General features: G+C 43.8%; 1 protein-coding gene across 1 annotated transcript in view; it reads left to right on the top strand.

Moving 5' to 3' along the window:
* The first annotated feature begins 937 nt into the window (after positions 1-937).
* LOC146174114 (uncharacterized) overlaps positions 938-16508 on the top strand; it is a 62558-nt gene continuing 46987 nt past the window's right edge. Inside the window, exons 1-3 of the mRNA XM_084583378.1 lie at positions 938-1303; positions 13905-14065; positions 14176-14258. Of these exons, the coding sequence (XP_084439504.1) occupies positions 13923-14065; positions 14176-14258 (226 nt within the window). The 5' untranslated portion in view covers positions 938-1303; positions 13905-13922. The remainder of the gene's footprint in view (positions 1304-13904; positions 14066-14175; positions 14259-16508) is intronic.

Below are 16508 nucleotides of genomic sequence, written 5' to 3'. Positions count from 1 at the left end.
TGCACTAACGATACGCCATGCGAACGCAGGCGTATAATAAATAAATGGCAAAAGCAATGCATATATAAATCAGTATACCTGCCCTAACATGGCACTTTCTTCTGCATTCTAAAGCGCTTTGACTGCCGGCCTAACATTATAAAAACGCAAGGCGGAAAAATATTTACGCGGATAATTTCGCCGAGATGGACACAGGGGAAAAAACTCACGACAATATTTTCCAGCAGGGCAGACACAGACATTGCTTTAAGCATATCCTTGAGGGCTGCCATATTAAAAGGGCACCATAACGTTCGCCAGACCACTAATTCAAGCCGTCCGCTATAGTTCTTTACACCTTCCCAGAGCCCAATCTTAAAGGCGAAATCGTAGCCCGCAATATTTTATTCCCCTCCGGTAATCAGCGTTTTGGCACGGATGTGCGGTCCACGACACAGGACGGCGAAGTTCATTAACGGATATGATGTTTCCTTCTCGGGGGTGCTGCTTCGCTGATTGGTTGGGCACGCACTTTAGATTTTGTTACATTGAACGTTCTGCAAGTTACTATGCTGAAAACGAATAAATCGTGTTTTATATCGGGTGTGATCGTGGAGTGCTTGTAAAGATGGGGCTACTCACATAAATACGATGCTGTCGCGATGGAGCGTCTGCTTGCTGTGATGATGGTGATGGTGGCTTTGCCCTTTGTCGCGGGTCGCCGCTACCTTCTGGTGCGGAGGAGCCAAAAATAAAAAAAAAGAACAGAGAAAGAAAAAAAGTCCGCCAATATGCTTTCCAGGCTCTACGGTCACAAGCACAGAGGTCACTCCCACAGGCTCCGCAAATACCAAGGCAGACTTAAAAAAATCTTTAAATCATACGTAGGAACCCTCAATAAAAGAGCATACAGCTGCTGTGTTCATACATAAAACGGACAGAATGGTAATATTGGGGAGGGGGGGTTGCTAGGATATCGACAAAAGTAACTTCAGACCAAAACGCTGCAAACCAAATGCTGGGTTTTGTTGCGCTGTTGTTTTCATTCACGAACTAATGTAGATCTGCTTTTGATAAGCCCCAAATTCACAAATGCGATGCATACGAGTCGTGGCGGCGCTACATACCTCCCATAAGTGCAGATACGCAGCCGTATCTGCCTTCATATGTCCTCCTTTTTACGTAGTTAGCCATTGTTCCCGTTTCGGATTTTGAAAAATTAGGGCTATGCAACTGTGGTTGCTGTGGTGGTACGGTGATTGTGATGCTGATCTAACTGATCAACGCAGATTGCGAAAAAGAAGACTTCGTTTTTTGCGAGCAGGTGAGAAAGATTTCGTTCTTTCTTCATTATGGTGCTGGATGTGCGCGATGATGGTTCCTTCCGTTGACCACAGTCATTGTCCCATTCAGCCCCTTAAGAGAGTCTTACCGTTAAAGGAATTCGAACCAAAGCTGTAACTAATTCGTTCAATGAGATAACCTATAGCGATCTTTGCGCAGCCTCTCTTACCCTTGCGAGTGCGACATTAGCCAGCGGAATGTATGTCAATTCATCGTTGAGTTATCGAAGTTTCCGTGCGTTTCTCAAAGCCAGCAGCGGTACGGAACATTTGTTTGGACTATGCGCAGGCCTCACCATTGCTTCGCACAAAAAGTCGGTATCGGCGCTTGCTTCAAAAAGCGTACAACTGATACAGAAGAAACGCATGAGCGTGATACGCAAGCATTAGTACAGGCGTATATAGAGCACAAACCGAAATCCGTGGCCAAAGAAAAAGGGAACCAAAAGTTGAGTCGATCGACTTTACGTGACATCTCTTTTGCCGGGTAGACTGTCGGATTCCTGCAGCATAACACCTTTTCTCTATGGTTTGACGATCTCGGCGCGAATTTCATAATAAATATTTTTGTTTGTAGTGCGCTTCTCGATCTGTAATCCAACTAACGCTGCGCATAAAGCGGGCTATTAAAATGTCTACCGTGACTTCCCTCTATTCTCTCTAAACTGTCTTCTCTTTTTCGAACTGGTTCACTTTACAAATGCGCTAGTGTCAGGCCCACGGTTCTTTCATTCTTAATTGGATTCATCTCGCGATCACTCATTTCGATGCGGGCCCGCTTAAATTTCTTATTCAATTTATGTTATGAGAGCCACAAACAAGAAAACTGTGGCATAGGTTGTGGGCAACAAAAGCTGGCCGTAAGTGCGTCGGACATACTAAAAAACATTTTACAAGCATATCTTGTAGATTCAGTAACTATGATTTCATGCTGTATAAAGACAGATTACGCCAAACGAGGTTCGCTCTTCTTTCCCATTACGTCCTACAGGTCGAAGCATTATTACAAAATCTGACAGATATCCCAAAATTTCCCTTTAGGTACATCACCCGAAGCAGGACTTTCTTCCATCAGTTGTATATTTGTTAAAACATTGCAAGTTTAATAGAACAAGATTGCAGGTATAAAAAAACAGGTAGACATGTCATCATGCAAATATGCACCGCAACATTGAGATATGTTCAACTAATACTCTTGTTTGGGCGAGTTGGTTCATCTTTGAAAGGTTATGTATACTTGCGCAAAAAACGGGACACAACGGCGCACCGTATATGTCGTTTATGTGCCTTTTTGTGTCCCGTTTTTTGCGCAAGTATACATAACCTTTCAAACATCGAGAAGGGGCCATTTCCGCCCAATTTTCACCAACAGGGAAAACAATAGGTCGTTAACCTATTCATTTGCGCTTACGCTGAACCGTTGCGTTTTTAGGAAGCTTCACCGCACGGTCGTAACTGCATAATTGCTGCAGTGAAGCATTCGCAAGGTGTGAAGGGGCTATTTGCGAAGAGGCACCCCTGCTACTACGGCGTACTGCAAAAAATGACGTGCACTGATGATTAGGGTCAACATAGGTTGTAATCAGCGTAGTTTTTATATGCATTAATGCGACATTGTACCTAGTGCAAAAGTAAAATGTAACGCAAAATGTCTGGATGTGTTTTATCCTAGTTAAATAGGTACGAAAACGAAATACACATTGTGCTTTTCATTTCTTAACGCCGTTGTTAAAAATCTGGAACCCGTCGCATTAGTCATTGCCTCGTCTTTGTCATAGCTCGCTACGCCGGACGGCGGCAAACTTCAAAGTTTGTTCGAAGCGCTTCTTCAATTGTGAACCGTCATGAAGTGTGCTGTGTTCAGCATGTGAATACAACTGTAGTAGGGCGTTCACCCGTGTAGTGCTCTCAATGTGATATTCCACGCAAAGGGCCATTTGGAGTCTTGCTAACTTCTCAGTGTGCGTGCTTCATTGTGCTGTGCTCTGTCTCAAGGATGGGTGCTCTGTGTCCAGTTTCAAAGGATCGGAAGAAGGAGGCCTGGACAGTTGTATTCAATGCGACTACAATCTGGAGCTGCCAAATATGCAGCAGTACTTTTGTTGAACCTGGATAAAGGCGAACAGCTGTCTGCATGACTGCACAGTTGTCTTTATAGTTAAGAAATGTTTACAATCTGAATTTGAAGTACGTGTGCATATTGCGAAGTAAGACAAGTTAGAGAGACGACGTATTATATCGTACTGCTGCAGTATGTCTTTACAGCCTCTAAATAGTGCTTTAGGTGCTTCCTTTCAACTGCCGTCGAGGGTCAAGGCAGCCGTAGGTTAAAGTCTTGGCAATTTGTTATGAGATGGAGTGGTGTAGAAAGGCTGCAGCATGATTATAAACCCGGCCGTTTTGTATTTAAAGAATGCTGTAGGTTCTGCCATTTTGATTGCGCTGGATTGGTTATCGGTTTTGTGCTTACTAGTATTTTGGACAGGCATTCACAGATTTTCCTCAGCACAATGATCGTGCTGCCCAGACAGAGCAACTCCCGTTATCAAAATGTTGGCTCGGCTCGCGAACTCAGGCTCCCATACAACCCTTGCTCAGTGCTCTTTCATGCCGTAGAGATCTTATTTCTCGTGTTCTACCTTTGTTTTATGGGTCATATAAAATGTTGAGTTACCTTTCTCTTTTTCCTAAAATATTGCTTAAAAAAGATTAATCCAGTGCAGTAGTGATAGGGGCCAGGAAGAATGATGCAAATACAAGAACTAAAAACGCTGTTTACAGACTTGAACTGGCTTATAGAGCCACCAGTTCCAAAAAACAACAAACACGTCATGCAACTGTACATGATTACTTTGTTGCTCCAGTCCTTCCCTCTAATGTGTTTACCATGTTCATGGACATTTAAGAACCCTTTTCCACTCAAGTGCATGGACTGCATGGTAACACACTTCAAAAATTTTTAAATGGCCTTAACCTCTGCCATCAGCCTTGTGCAGGTATCACAGCATTTGTGCGGAACAGCTGTTCTTTTAAAGACAGGTTTGAAGTTCTTACACTTGCTGCAGTGTTTGCTTACCTCACCCGAGCTACAATCTGTGTTTCAGTTTTCTTGAGTAATATATATCCTGCTCTCCAAGACCTCATTTCTTAAAGGTGAAGTTCAAGTATGTTGAAAACGAATCCAAAAAACTTGATCTCAATCTTTGTTCATACAATTTGAAGGTCATATTGTCTCTCAACGAAGTGGAATTTGTATTGGTCCATGTGTTGCGCCAGTTTTGAGTGATATATATGTCTCTCGAAGACTTCCAGTTTCAGGATCAATGCACCGAGCGCGATGCAAGTCATGATCTTTAGGTTTACAGATGCCACCTTTAAAGATCTGAATAATGTCAGGTGTCTTTTGAAACATAAGTGCCCCAAGTTGTAACAATCGTCAGTGTCTGCTTTCAAATGTTAAGGTAACCATTCAGTATTCTGCTGATGGCCATATTACTTGTCTAGATTTGTGCTTGTATTTCAACCCTAAATATGTATCCTGAGCCTGGGAGCCAAGGGGCTACAAACTAGTTCATGTGCATGCCTCGGCACATTCGGAACAAGTAAAGAGACCTATAGTAAGTTGTTGCTTCATAAGCGCTCATGAAACATCATGCGCACGCCAACAGGAAGATGCATTTCAGAGCCAACTGCGCTGTTTTAAAGAAGCCAGGTATCCTGCGAACCTTTTCGCTGCTGTAGCAGAGAGCTTTCTACTATCAGGAAGTGACCTAAAGCAAATAACACTCAAAGGGAGGTGTCTATGATACTGTGTTTACATACTGAGCAGACCGAGAGAAAGAAGGTGACCACACAGTATAGAAAAGCACCGAGCAGGGGTTGAGGAGAAGCCTCAGTTGCAAGCCGAGCCAATGTTTTGACAAGAGGACTTGTCTTTGTCTGGGTGCAGATGAAGACGTCTTCCTGTAGAAATGCTGGCTCTGCTTGCGAACTGAAGCTCCCGGCAAAACCTTGTTCAGTGCTCCCATATTTTGTCTACGTACTACAGGTTCGACATGGTTATATGGAGGTGGAGGGCCTTCTTCGCTATTTTGCGCCGGATTACCCCGAGGATGTTCTCGACGTGTTTCTTGAGGTTGAGCTAGGGGGTCGAGTACAGCATTCTGCTTGTTACAAAGGCATTGGCCAGTCGTAGAGCATCTTTGCTCCTCAGTCCCCCTTTCTTGTTTGAGACTCTGCGGACCATTCGGCCCACCTGGTCTCCCACCTTTTTTAGCTTGTCGAGCGTGGTCGCCACTAGCTTACGCTGGTAAAGGAAAAGATCAAGGACTCTAATTTCCCGTCTCTCAGCTATTGGTTTTGATCCAGTTCCCAATTCTATCTTGTCTGTGCATTTTTTGGAGGGACGAATATGGACGAATTTCAATTTTTTTGGTGAGCAATGAAGGCCGCATTTGCTCGTGTACTCATTTACAGCGGTGGCTGCCTCCTGCAAGCTGGCCTCCATTTCTCCCAGAGAGCCCTGCCTGGCTCATATGGAGATGTCGTCTGCGTACAGCGCGTACTCCACAATAGCCCAGATTCTAGGGCGAGTTGGGGCATCGCAGACACGTTCTAGCGCATATGAACAAGGACGAGAGAGATGTAGACAACACGAGCGCTAGACAACACGAGTGCTACGCATAGCGCTCGTGTTGTCTACATCTCTCTCGTCGTTGTTCATATGCGCTAGAACGTGTCTGTGTACTGCAAATCCGAGATTTTTTCCAGGTTGACTGGGAGATTCTTCATTGCAATGTTGAAAAGCAGTGGGGATAGCACCGCTACCTGTGGTGTTCCTCCCGTACCTAATAGAAAAGAACTGTGTTCTGCATTCTGCATTTTCACGTAGGCCTGTCTGTCGGAGAGGAAGCGTTTTGTATACTCGAACGCGTTCCTTCCACACCCCGCCTCCGAAAGGTGTATCAGGGTCGCCTCGTGCGTCACATTATCGAAGGCTCCCTTCAGATCTAGAGCCAGCACTATCTTATCCCCATTCGGATGTTCTATCGGATTCAGTATCTCTCTGCTAAGCTATAGCAGAACGTCCTGAGCCGGTTTATTTGGCCTGAAGTGATACATCGAGTCAGCGAAGCGCTTGTTTTTCTAGATAATCAGAGAGTATCTCTCACCATTGTTTTCATCAGTAAAAAAAATCAAGTTCCGCCAGAAGCTAAGACCTTTTTTTTTTTAAATTACATACCGAATCATTATTAGTAAGGAAATCTTTCGAGGGAAGGGGCTTTTGTTACCGTGGGGATCACATTGTGTAATCTGTAAGCAGCCGGAAACAATAGATTACGTGTTTTTACATTGTTGGGAAGGGGTATATTTTGGGATGTGTTACAGCGGACCATAAGGAGCGCTTGTCCAATAGACTTGCATGACATTCGATATTTAAGCATAGAGAATGAGGATGGGGGTTTCATTTGACGTAATTATGCTGATGGGCCTCCACTCTATAATGGCGCTATAGAATGGCAGGCTATCACTGCGACAGGAATACCTGAACTGATCGAATTTGTCTTCGAGAGTATGGAGTTGTTGATTGCCATTTAAAAAGTGACTAGAACCTCCCAAATGGCTTTCAAGAGTGCCCTAGTTGTCTATGCGGGAGTTTTAAAGGCATGAGGCCAATCTTACACTGGCTGAACATGACATTAATTCATGTACATTGCCTTGTGTGTCTTTTTCATGTTTTGATCGGAGTTTCGTTTCGTGTTATATCGTGTGAAAAGCCAGGCAAGCAAAAAAAACGGGGCGTTGCGCAGTGGTAAAGCGCTGGGCTGGGAATCCAAGGTATGGAGGTTCGATTCCCGGTGTAGACAAGGTTTATTAGTTTTTTTCAGCTGTCACTGTCTAAAGCGTGACACCTCTGCTGATAACCGTCTGTCGAAAACCCTCTGTCGACAACGATGGCGCATTAAAGACTTTCGCATCAACAGTGCTGTGTGTCATGATACAAACCATCGTCAACTCGAGAAAAGGGGTACAATATTTGTTGTAAAGCTGCTCAATTCTCTTTTGTGGGCACAGAACCAGAGAGACCAGTCTTTTCTCCTTAGTAACAAAAAGAAAAGCGCTCATAGAGTTTTGGGGGCTGTATGATACCATTTCACACCATCTGCTAGACATAATGGCGCACGGCATCACTTTCCGTAAACGCCCTTGGTAGAGTGGTAGCCGCAAAGAGAATTCAATCTCTTTCTAGAAGAAGGATGGCACACAATAGGCAATTCTAGCTCATCTTTACTGATGGCCAAAACAATGTTGGTCGTTCGTGTTGTGTCCTTGGATAATGACACATACCCATGAGGGGCATCGGCTACATACGAATTTCCAGCAAAAATGATATTAGTCAGTTTTATACGAAAGAATATACATATATGTGTGTGTGTGTGTGTGTGTGTGTGTGTGTGTGTGTGTGTGTGTGTGTGTGTGTGTGTGTGTGTGTGTGTGTGTGTGTGTGTGTGTGTGTGTGTGTGTGTGTGTGTGTGTGTGTGTGTGTGTGTGTGTGTGTGTGTGTGTGTGTGTGTGTGTGTGTGTGTGTGTGTGAAAGGAATCACCAAGAGTTTAAAAACATATAGGTGGATTTATTTAGACGTTTCGACCGGGGTCCGGTCTTTTTCAAGACTGAAAGCACAGGATGTTATAAGCATCTTCTTAAAAGTCGTTCACAGCGAGGGTGAAAGGGGAAAGGAAACGGGTGAGACCGAGGTGTTTACCTGCCACGGCGACAACAAACAGTGTACGCACCAGGAAAGGGGGAAGAGAGGGGAACGCCCGGCGTAGCACATTTCCCCTTTAAAAAATGGGGATGGCGAAAAGGAGAAAAGGAAAAGATAACAAGTAAAGGGACGGAGGGCGGTGTTTCAGCACTCTGCAAAGAATGAAGAATGGATGCGCTACTTGTAAGTGACCATGGAGCGACCGCGCCGCCGCCGGCCCCGTCGCCGGTGTGGTCCGTCGCTGCGGGAAGACAAAAGCATCAGGGTAAAAGAATCCAAAGTAGTTCCAAATACTGTCACACGTGACGCACGAAATAGGGGTGGTTCACGGAATAAAACCACATGGTAAGGTTCGTTATACAAGGAAATGTCAGAGCAAAAAACACGGATAAGTGAGCATGCCACTATTACAGCAAATGAAGTATTACTAACGGGGGCTGGAAAAGCTTGGAAGAGGAGAAATGCACAGCAAGCTCTAGAGGATTGCAAAGAGTCGCATAAAATTAATAACTAAGACCTGGATAAAAATGGACAATGTAGAATTAAAGCACAAATGTTACTCAGTCGAACAGTATTCGGTCACATTACAAAGTTAAACAGAGATCAATCTCAAATTTAGCGCCACACATCGATATAGTGGTTGACAACACCAAAAAAATAGAGGGAAGCCCCCCCACCCCCCATAGCTCAAAAATTTATTGCAAACAGCCATCTTTTTGTGGTAGATTCATGAACAGCATCATGCGTATATAAAGGCCAGTCACCAAGCAAGATATGAACATGACATTTATTGCAGGACATCTTGTCTGTTACCCTCAACATCCGGATATGTTTAAAGTAATTATTTGTCCGTTATTGTAGGCATGTTAGACCTACCCGACAGGGCTCAAATACGAAGGCAGGACAGCGTTCGTACTGATTCGGTGATACCGCCTGCGACGGTGTTGAATTTATGGAAGTGAGTACAGTTCACAACTTTCGCCGTCATAGTGTGTTTTGAACCCTGATTGGAGTACAGGAGCTGTGAAGTTATCGAACTGATTTCCAAATATTTTGATATGTTTTGAAAGAGGGAGATTCGGCTACGTTTGTGGAAGCGACCTGTGGTTGTTAATTCGAATTCTGAATGGCGTCGCTATTTGTCCTACGTACGGAGCCCTGCAAGTGCCTCATTTTTCTAGAAGGTAAATAACATTAGCGCTGTCACACGAGAAATTGCCTCTTATTCGATATGTGAAGGCTGATGCTGTGCTTTTAGCAGAGGTAACTGTAGCCCTCATGGGACAGAGTTTGCATCTTGGTTTGTTGCATGGCGCGAATCCGCTGAACATGTGGTTACGAACGGTAGACGATGTGATCACATTACGAATGGTCTGTGCACGTTTGTACAAGACGCGCGGTGGAGTCCGGAGCACTTCCTTCATCCTTTCGCTCTGCAGGGGAATGCTGTGGGGCCTTCTGAGTACCCCGTTCTCAACATTAACGCGCTTCTCAAAAACATAAAAAACACCCCAACATTCTCCTGCAGAGCGAAAGGATGAAGGAAGTGCTCCTCACTTCACCGCACGTTGTGTACAGTCGTGCACGGAACATTCGTGACATGATCACATTGTCTACTGTTGACATCCGTATGTTCAGCCATAATAGGTGGTATATCATATGCCGGAGCAAGTAAGACAAACAGGCCGATTGTTGGATTTACGCCATTCGTCTCAATTACGTTGACGCGGAGCAACATAGGCATGGCGGCCAGGATACACAGTGCGAACGTCGGTGTCGTAAGCAAGTCAGCCAGGATAAACTGCGCGAACGTCGGCGGGAGTGGGTGGGCTGATGGCACAATGGAGTGGACTCATAAAGTAGCGAGCTCCTGACGGACAACGGCCTTAATTAGGGACCGTCCGGGTGGTGGCTGTCGGCAAAATGCGGTGACGAGTTAGCGAGCGAGATGGCCTCGAGTTTGTGTCGGACCATACAGGTCAGACACTCAGTCGACGTTGACTGGTGTTGTGGCGGCAAAACATGACACGAAGATGTCGGAGCCGCATAAGGAATCTTGTGCAATCACGGTGATATGCAACGTTTTTTGGCATCTTAAAAACGGCGGCATTTCTTGATAATGGTTTCAGATGTGTTGCACTCTTTGTACACAAGCAGACTGAATGCATCGTCTGCGATGCCTTTCAAGACATGACCAACTTTGCAGGACTCAGATATTCTGTGATCCACTTTGTGCCAAAGGGCGAGGACGTCCTGAATGTAGGCTGCGTGTTATACATTAGTGTCTCGACGCGGGTCTCGTGGATTCGCTTTGCGAAGTATCCCAACTGGTAAACTGGTCCTAATGAGTCTAGTACCAGGATAGCGCAGAGCCCCCGAGGTAAAAACAACATTGGCTAGCATGAAGGTGGGGTCCCAGCGGTTATATATGCTGACACGTTTGTACTTGCGTATCCATTCATCTACGTCGCAGTGTCTGTACCAGTCAAACAGGCAGGATCGTGTAAGTTGGAGAGAAGAACAGATGACAAGGCTCCCGTCGGTTCGGGGAAAGTATCTTCAGGCACCGTTGGGCAGAAAATTAGGATTTCCATCGTGTGGAGGCTGACTACGGAATCATTGGCCGCACCTCCACCAAAATGTTACGTGGAAGCTCAATGTATTTACAGTATATTTACAGCACAGCCTCAACTGGAATATCAACGAACAGCAACACGCCATCAGTCCCACTTCGTCGTCATTTACTTGTCCCTTTCACGATGGAAGAGAAGGAAACACTTCGTCGTCGAATTCTTGTAACAATAACTTTAAAAGATACAGTTAGCCCTGCCACAGTGAAACCAATTCTGAGCTGCTAACAGACTTATACTCACCTGCAGTTTGTTTTTTTAGTTCACTAAAGTTGCGTATTAGACCTATAGTTGATATTTTGTTTATTAGCTTGACAGAAAAAAATGTCCTAGCAAAAGCTGTAGATATTCTTGAAAAACGGGAAGCTATTGCTGTTTCCATAAAACAAGCGTTTACGTAGTGATATTTTTACTGGCCTAAAACGGCACTAGGACCTATAAACTTTCTTGTGACGGCGGCGTCACCCTAAAAACCACAAAACGCATGCTTTAATAACAAATTCGCTTCTGTGGGCCGCCCTCTATATGATAAAGCTAGCTGTACGCACTTTGCGAATTTTTTTAAATAAGAGCCGGTCACATGAAAACATTTTTGATGACCTGGAAATAGAGCGGCGGAAGTCATAGTGTAACTGAGAACGTACCTAGCCGTTTGTTGACATCTAGAACTTTTGCGTTCGCACTTTTTCACTTAATACAATATTTAAATATTGGCTAAATACTCCTTGCTAATTAGTTACTTTGGCGAACGGAAAAACTGGAGGTAAGCACAGGCTTAACGCAGCTGCTCTAAATTGGTTTCACTGGGCTGGTGCTGGTGCCAAGACGAATGGTAAAACTAGAAGTAGAAAGATGGTTTCAATATTAGGACAAACTTAACCAGCGCTAAAACCATATACATAAATTCAATTTCTACAGCGAAAAATCACATTGCTTTTTATAATAAATTGTAACGAAGTCATCTTTTAATTGTAATATTGCTTTCCTTATGAAACATAACAAATCATCCACGAACGTATTCAGGGAATCAACAGTTCAGCATCCAATTCAGGAAACAAGCAGAGGCTGTCACAACACGTTGCATCATCGATTTCTGTTTTATGACACAAACGAATTTCTTAGCTTCTTCGCATCTTGTGAGCAAAATATTACGAGCTGTAAAACTTGTAAATGATCCAGATTTTGGCACATTTGGCATAATGAAATATTCTGCAGCAATAAAATTTGTCACCAAATTGGGCATGCGATGTTTGTTGTTGGCTGAATTTGAATAAATTCCTAAAATAATGACTTCCAAAAGATAAGAGGAAGCAGCCGGCATTTTGCATTAGCATTTATTGCTATTTATATGCCGGAATACTACGAGCGGCCTGAACTACTGAAAAAAAGTATACAGTTAGCATCCTCACAATACCTCCCCGTAAAGACACCGAGGTGTCCATTGTGTGCCCAGTCAACTTTTAATGATATAAATAAGGTTATGGCACTCTTTTTTATTATAATTATTTTAGCTACAGCGGGCATCGGGGTGGGTATCTGGTACGAAGATGACGTACTGAATCTTGACCATCAGCGTGCAAGTGATGTGAGTAGAATATCTGTTTCATGTGATTTTAACAGTAGGCGTTTCATTTGCTCGTTTGGTTTCTTTTTTGCTGCTTAACGCTGAAAAGCTCAACAGAAGCGCGAAAGGGACAGCGTAGTGACAACTTCGTCAAATATTAGGTTTTTCAGCCGCAAATAAGCAATCAAACAGGCAAGTGCTGCATGAAGATAAGTGAAACACAATCTTAATTGTAATGCAAAGTTATGATGATATCTTGCCAGATAGAGCCTATGCAGTTTAGCAAAATGGTTTCTGCCATTTTGAGTGAAGGACTCTTTATTACCTATATTACGCAGCTGCTTAACAATTTCTTGATAGCTGGAGAAAATGAAGCCCACATCATTTACTGAATGCACGTTTGTGCTATATTTAGCTCGTCCAGATCTTATGAGGTATAACATTTTCGCTAGCATTTTATTGCAGTCTGTCTTTCGACACTGCATGTGGGGCACTCACAAAGAATGTAGGCTATATTCTCGTCGCACACGCCGGTTGCACATGCAGTGATATTAGCCATACCTGTTACAAACGAATAACAGTCTCGCTCCTGAGCGTTGGAGCGTCTTGATGCACGCAAGCTGACAAAGATGAAGATTATAGGCCACTCGCCGCGGCGGTCGTAGGCGGGAAAGAAATCCTACGCTCTGATCCGCTTCTTTAAAACCAGGATCCTGCACGATAGGCTGTGGTAATTTACTATATGGACTTTACTGATTTACTGACTATACTATAGTAAGTAACTCACTTTCATCCTTCACATTTACATCCAATCACGTCCTCCTCCAGTGCAAAGTATCGAATCAGCTTCTTCTTCCTGTTAACCTCCTTGCCTCTCCTCCTCCTGCTCTTCCTATTGCATTCTGTATGAATGTAGGTTTTCACGGATTTCTCTAGATACGCATCTCATGTGTAATGCGTTTACGAGTACACAAAAGAACTCAATGTGTTATGGTATAGTGGTCTTTGTGTTTAACACCGACCCAACGGTGACTGTCATAGCAATATCAAACTGATCCCTTGCTGCTTTATGTATGCCTCCATGCATTCAGCTACTTTCGATAGCGGTAATATCTTCAATGGTACCTTTATGTTTTCATATTTAGTATTGATCAGAACTTTAAGACTTAGTGCATATTGTGCTAAATCACCCGACAGAGGTGGAACAAACACCTGTCAAAAAGGTATATCAACGTGCGAGTGTGACCTAGCAGGAAGTTGCCCAGCTCGGCATTCAAGGGTAAACAAGTTGATTTTCTTGTCATCCCATTCAAGTCGTTTTAAATAATGCAGGTCATGTAAGCTTTTATTATTACGAAGAATATGTATGGCATATTATGCCTGCAATTTCTCAATAATCAGGCATACCAAGTTCCATCTTTTTTTTGTCAGCTGAATTTTGATGTTTGGTATCCTTTCTGTAAATGAGCCACATCTGCAGCAGTATTGTCTGTGAATTGCGCTACATCGTAGAAGTATTACCTCGTTTCTGACGTCCTGCGTTTTTGCCTATCGGATGTAGATGTTATCACTGCTGACACAACGTTTTGTATTGCATTGCCTTACCTACCGTTATTTTCAGTTTACATCCATTGAAGAAATGCTGTGGGTAACTAAGCAGACCAAGGAAGTCGCCAACGTCCCTGGCACTCCCTGCCAGGCAATGTTGAAGTTACGATATAATGGTGGAAACAGATTTCAATACATTATTTACGTCACACCTCGCTACTCGCATAGACGTCTGTAAGTGCTGAAGAGCTGCCACTGTTCTTCTTCCTATAATTGTTTACCTTTCAGCCAGTTTCGTTTTTAATGGGAGCTGTCATAGTTATTATTTTCCTGGTTGCACACAGTTCTGCATTCGTTACTACGCTGACTACAGGCATGACTGGTAACCGTCGGATTCACAATACAGTCTCCTACAAAGCAATGCAAGGTAAGTATTTAAACCACGGCAAAATGTCAGTATATTTGCAATGTTTGAGACCACGGCGTGAAATTAAGGGGAATGACAGTTGCAATATTCTGAACACAGCTTTCAATATTGGAAATATTGAGGAAGTCAAGGGTTACAAGACAAATACCGCACTTCCTGCAAAGTGCACTTTGTTGTTATTTCAAAAAGGGCTATACGGAACTGACGTTATTTAAAGATACCCTGAATTCAAAGCCAGTTGTACGTTCATAATGCATGTTTGTATTTTCTTATTGCATGTTCTCTAGAATAGAATATGGCATGCCGAGTTGGATTAATATAACGTTTCTACGTTCAGTTCAGTTCAGTCATACATTCATCTCCGACTCTTCGTGACCCTATGGACCATATCACGCCACACCTTCCGGTCTCTCACTATCTTCCTAATATCACATAACTGCACCTGCAGCGCGTCGAGGATGCCGTTTAACCATCGCTTTAGCTGCCTACCCCTTCTCCAGTGACCCTCAACCTTTCTCAACATCAAATCTTTCTACAGCGACTCCTCTCTTCTCATCAGATGACCAAAGTAGCTGAGCTTTAACTTTAGAATTTGACCCTCATATAAGCAGTCAGGGTTTATCGTCGACAATATCAACTGATTTGATCTTCTGGCAGTCCGAGGAACTCTCAAGAGTCTCCGCCAGCACCACAATTCAAAAGCGTCAATTTTTCGGCGGTTAGCCTTCTTCACAGTCCAACTCTCGTATCCATACATCACATCTGGAAAGACCATAGCACGAGTTATACGGATCTTGGTTGGCAGACTAATGTCTCTGCTCTTTATTAGGCAGTCAAGGCTAGCCATGGCTCTCTTTCCCAGAAGCAGGTGTCTCCTAATTTTATGGATGCAGTCTCCTACCGGGGTAATCTTGGAGCCCAAAAAGAGAAAATTTGTCTCAGCTTTCACTTTTTGTCCCTTGATGCTTCAGTACTTGACAGGGCAAGACGCCATGATCTTTCTCTTTTTATTGCTCAGTTTAAGCCCAAACTTCTCCATCGCTTCTCGGACGCGCATCAGAAGTCTCTTGAGTTCCACTTCACTTTCTGCCATTAAAGTGGAATCATCCGCATATCTAAGGTTGTTGACACGTTTTCCAGCAATCTTCCAGCTGAAGACTCTTCCAGACCGGTCTTCCTCATGATGCACTCAGCATATAGGTTAAATAGGCAGGTAGACGGTATGGAGCCTTGTCTCACTCCTTTCTCAATCGAAAACCAATCAGTAAGACCATGCCCAATTCTGACTGGAACCTCTTGCCCTTCATACAGGTTCCTGAGGAGACAGATGAGTTGAATTGGAACTCCCATCTCTTGGAGTGCTTGCCAGTCTGCTGTGATCTACGCAGTCAAACGCTTTCGCCTAATCAGTAAAGCAGAAGTAAATGAGTTTCTCGAACTCTCTTGCTTTTTCCATGATCCAACGAAGGTTGGCAATCTGGTCTCTTATTCCTCTGCCCTTGCGAAGCCCAGCTTGCACATCCAGAAGCTCCCGATCAACGTATTGCTGCAGCATACATTGAAGGATTTTCAACATCAATTTGCAAGCATGTGAAATAAGCGCGATCGTGCAGTAGTTGGAACAATCTCTGGCACAGCCTTTCTTTGAAATGTGGATGCAAACGGACCTCTTCCAATCCTGTGGCCACAGCAGGGTTGTCCAAATCTGCTGACATAATCTATACAGAACGTTAACAGCGTCATGGTTGAGGTTTTGAAGCAATTCAGCTGGAATGCTATCAATTCAGCACGAACAAGCGGGGACGACAGAAAGAAACCACAGGAACAAGCATGTGGTTTCTTTGGTTTCTTTCTGTCGTCCCCGTTTGTTCGCGCTGTTTTTTGGCTGATGTATCACCACCTCGCCAGGTAAGCTATCCTGTTAGCACAGAAGCTCCCTTTGATATGTTTGATTGCCTTATACAGACCTTTTTTGCTCCTCAATTGGCTGTAGTCTTCAACTGCTTGGCACTGTATGTTCAGGAAGGCATTCTTATCTCTACTTGTTTTTTTCTGAAAATCCGCCTTGGGAACCTTGTATCTTTTCTTCCTTCTTGTACAGTTCTTCTGTGTATTCCTGCCACCTCTTCTTTATATCTGAGGCTTCAGTGAGGTCCCTGCCTTGTTTGTTCTTTATCACGCCCATCTTACCACAGAAGCATTCTTTGATATCTTTGATTGCCTTATACAGAGCTCTTGTGTTCCTCAATT

The sequence above is a fragment of the Amblyomma maculatum genome, chromosome 11 (assembly GCF_055883805.1).
Source record: "Amblyomma maculatum isolate TAMU_Amacu chromosome 11, ASM5588380v1, whole genome shotgun sequence".
In the NCBI taxonomy this organism is placed as follows: Eukaryota; Metazoa; Arthropoda; class Arachnida; order Ixodida; family Ixodidae; genus Amblyomma; species Amblyomma maculatum.
The sequence above is the reverse complement of the archived record's forward strand: the minus strand, read 5'-3'. Positions and strand labels throughout refer to the sequence as shown.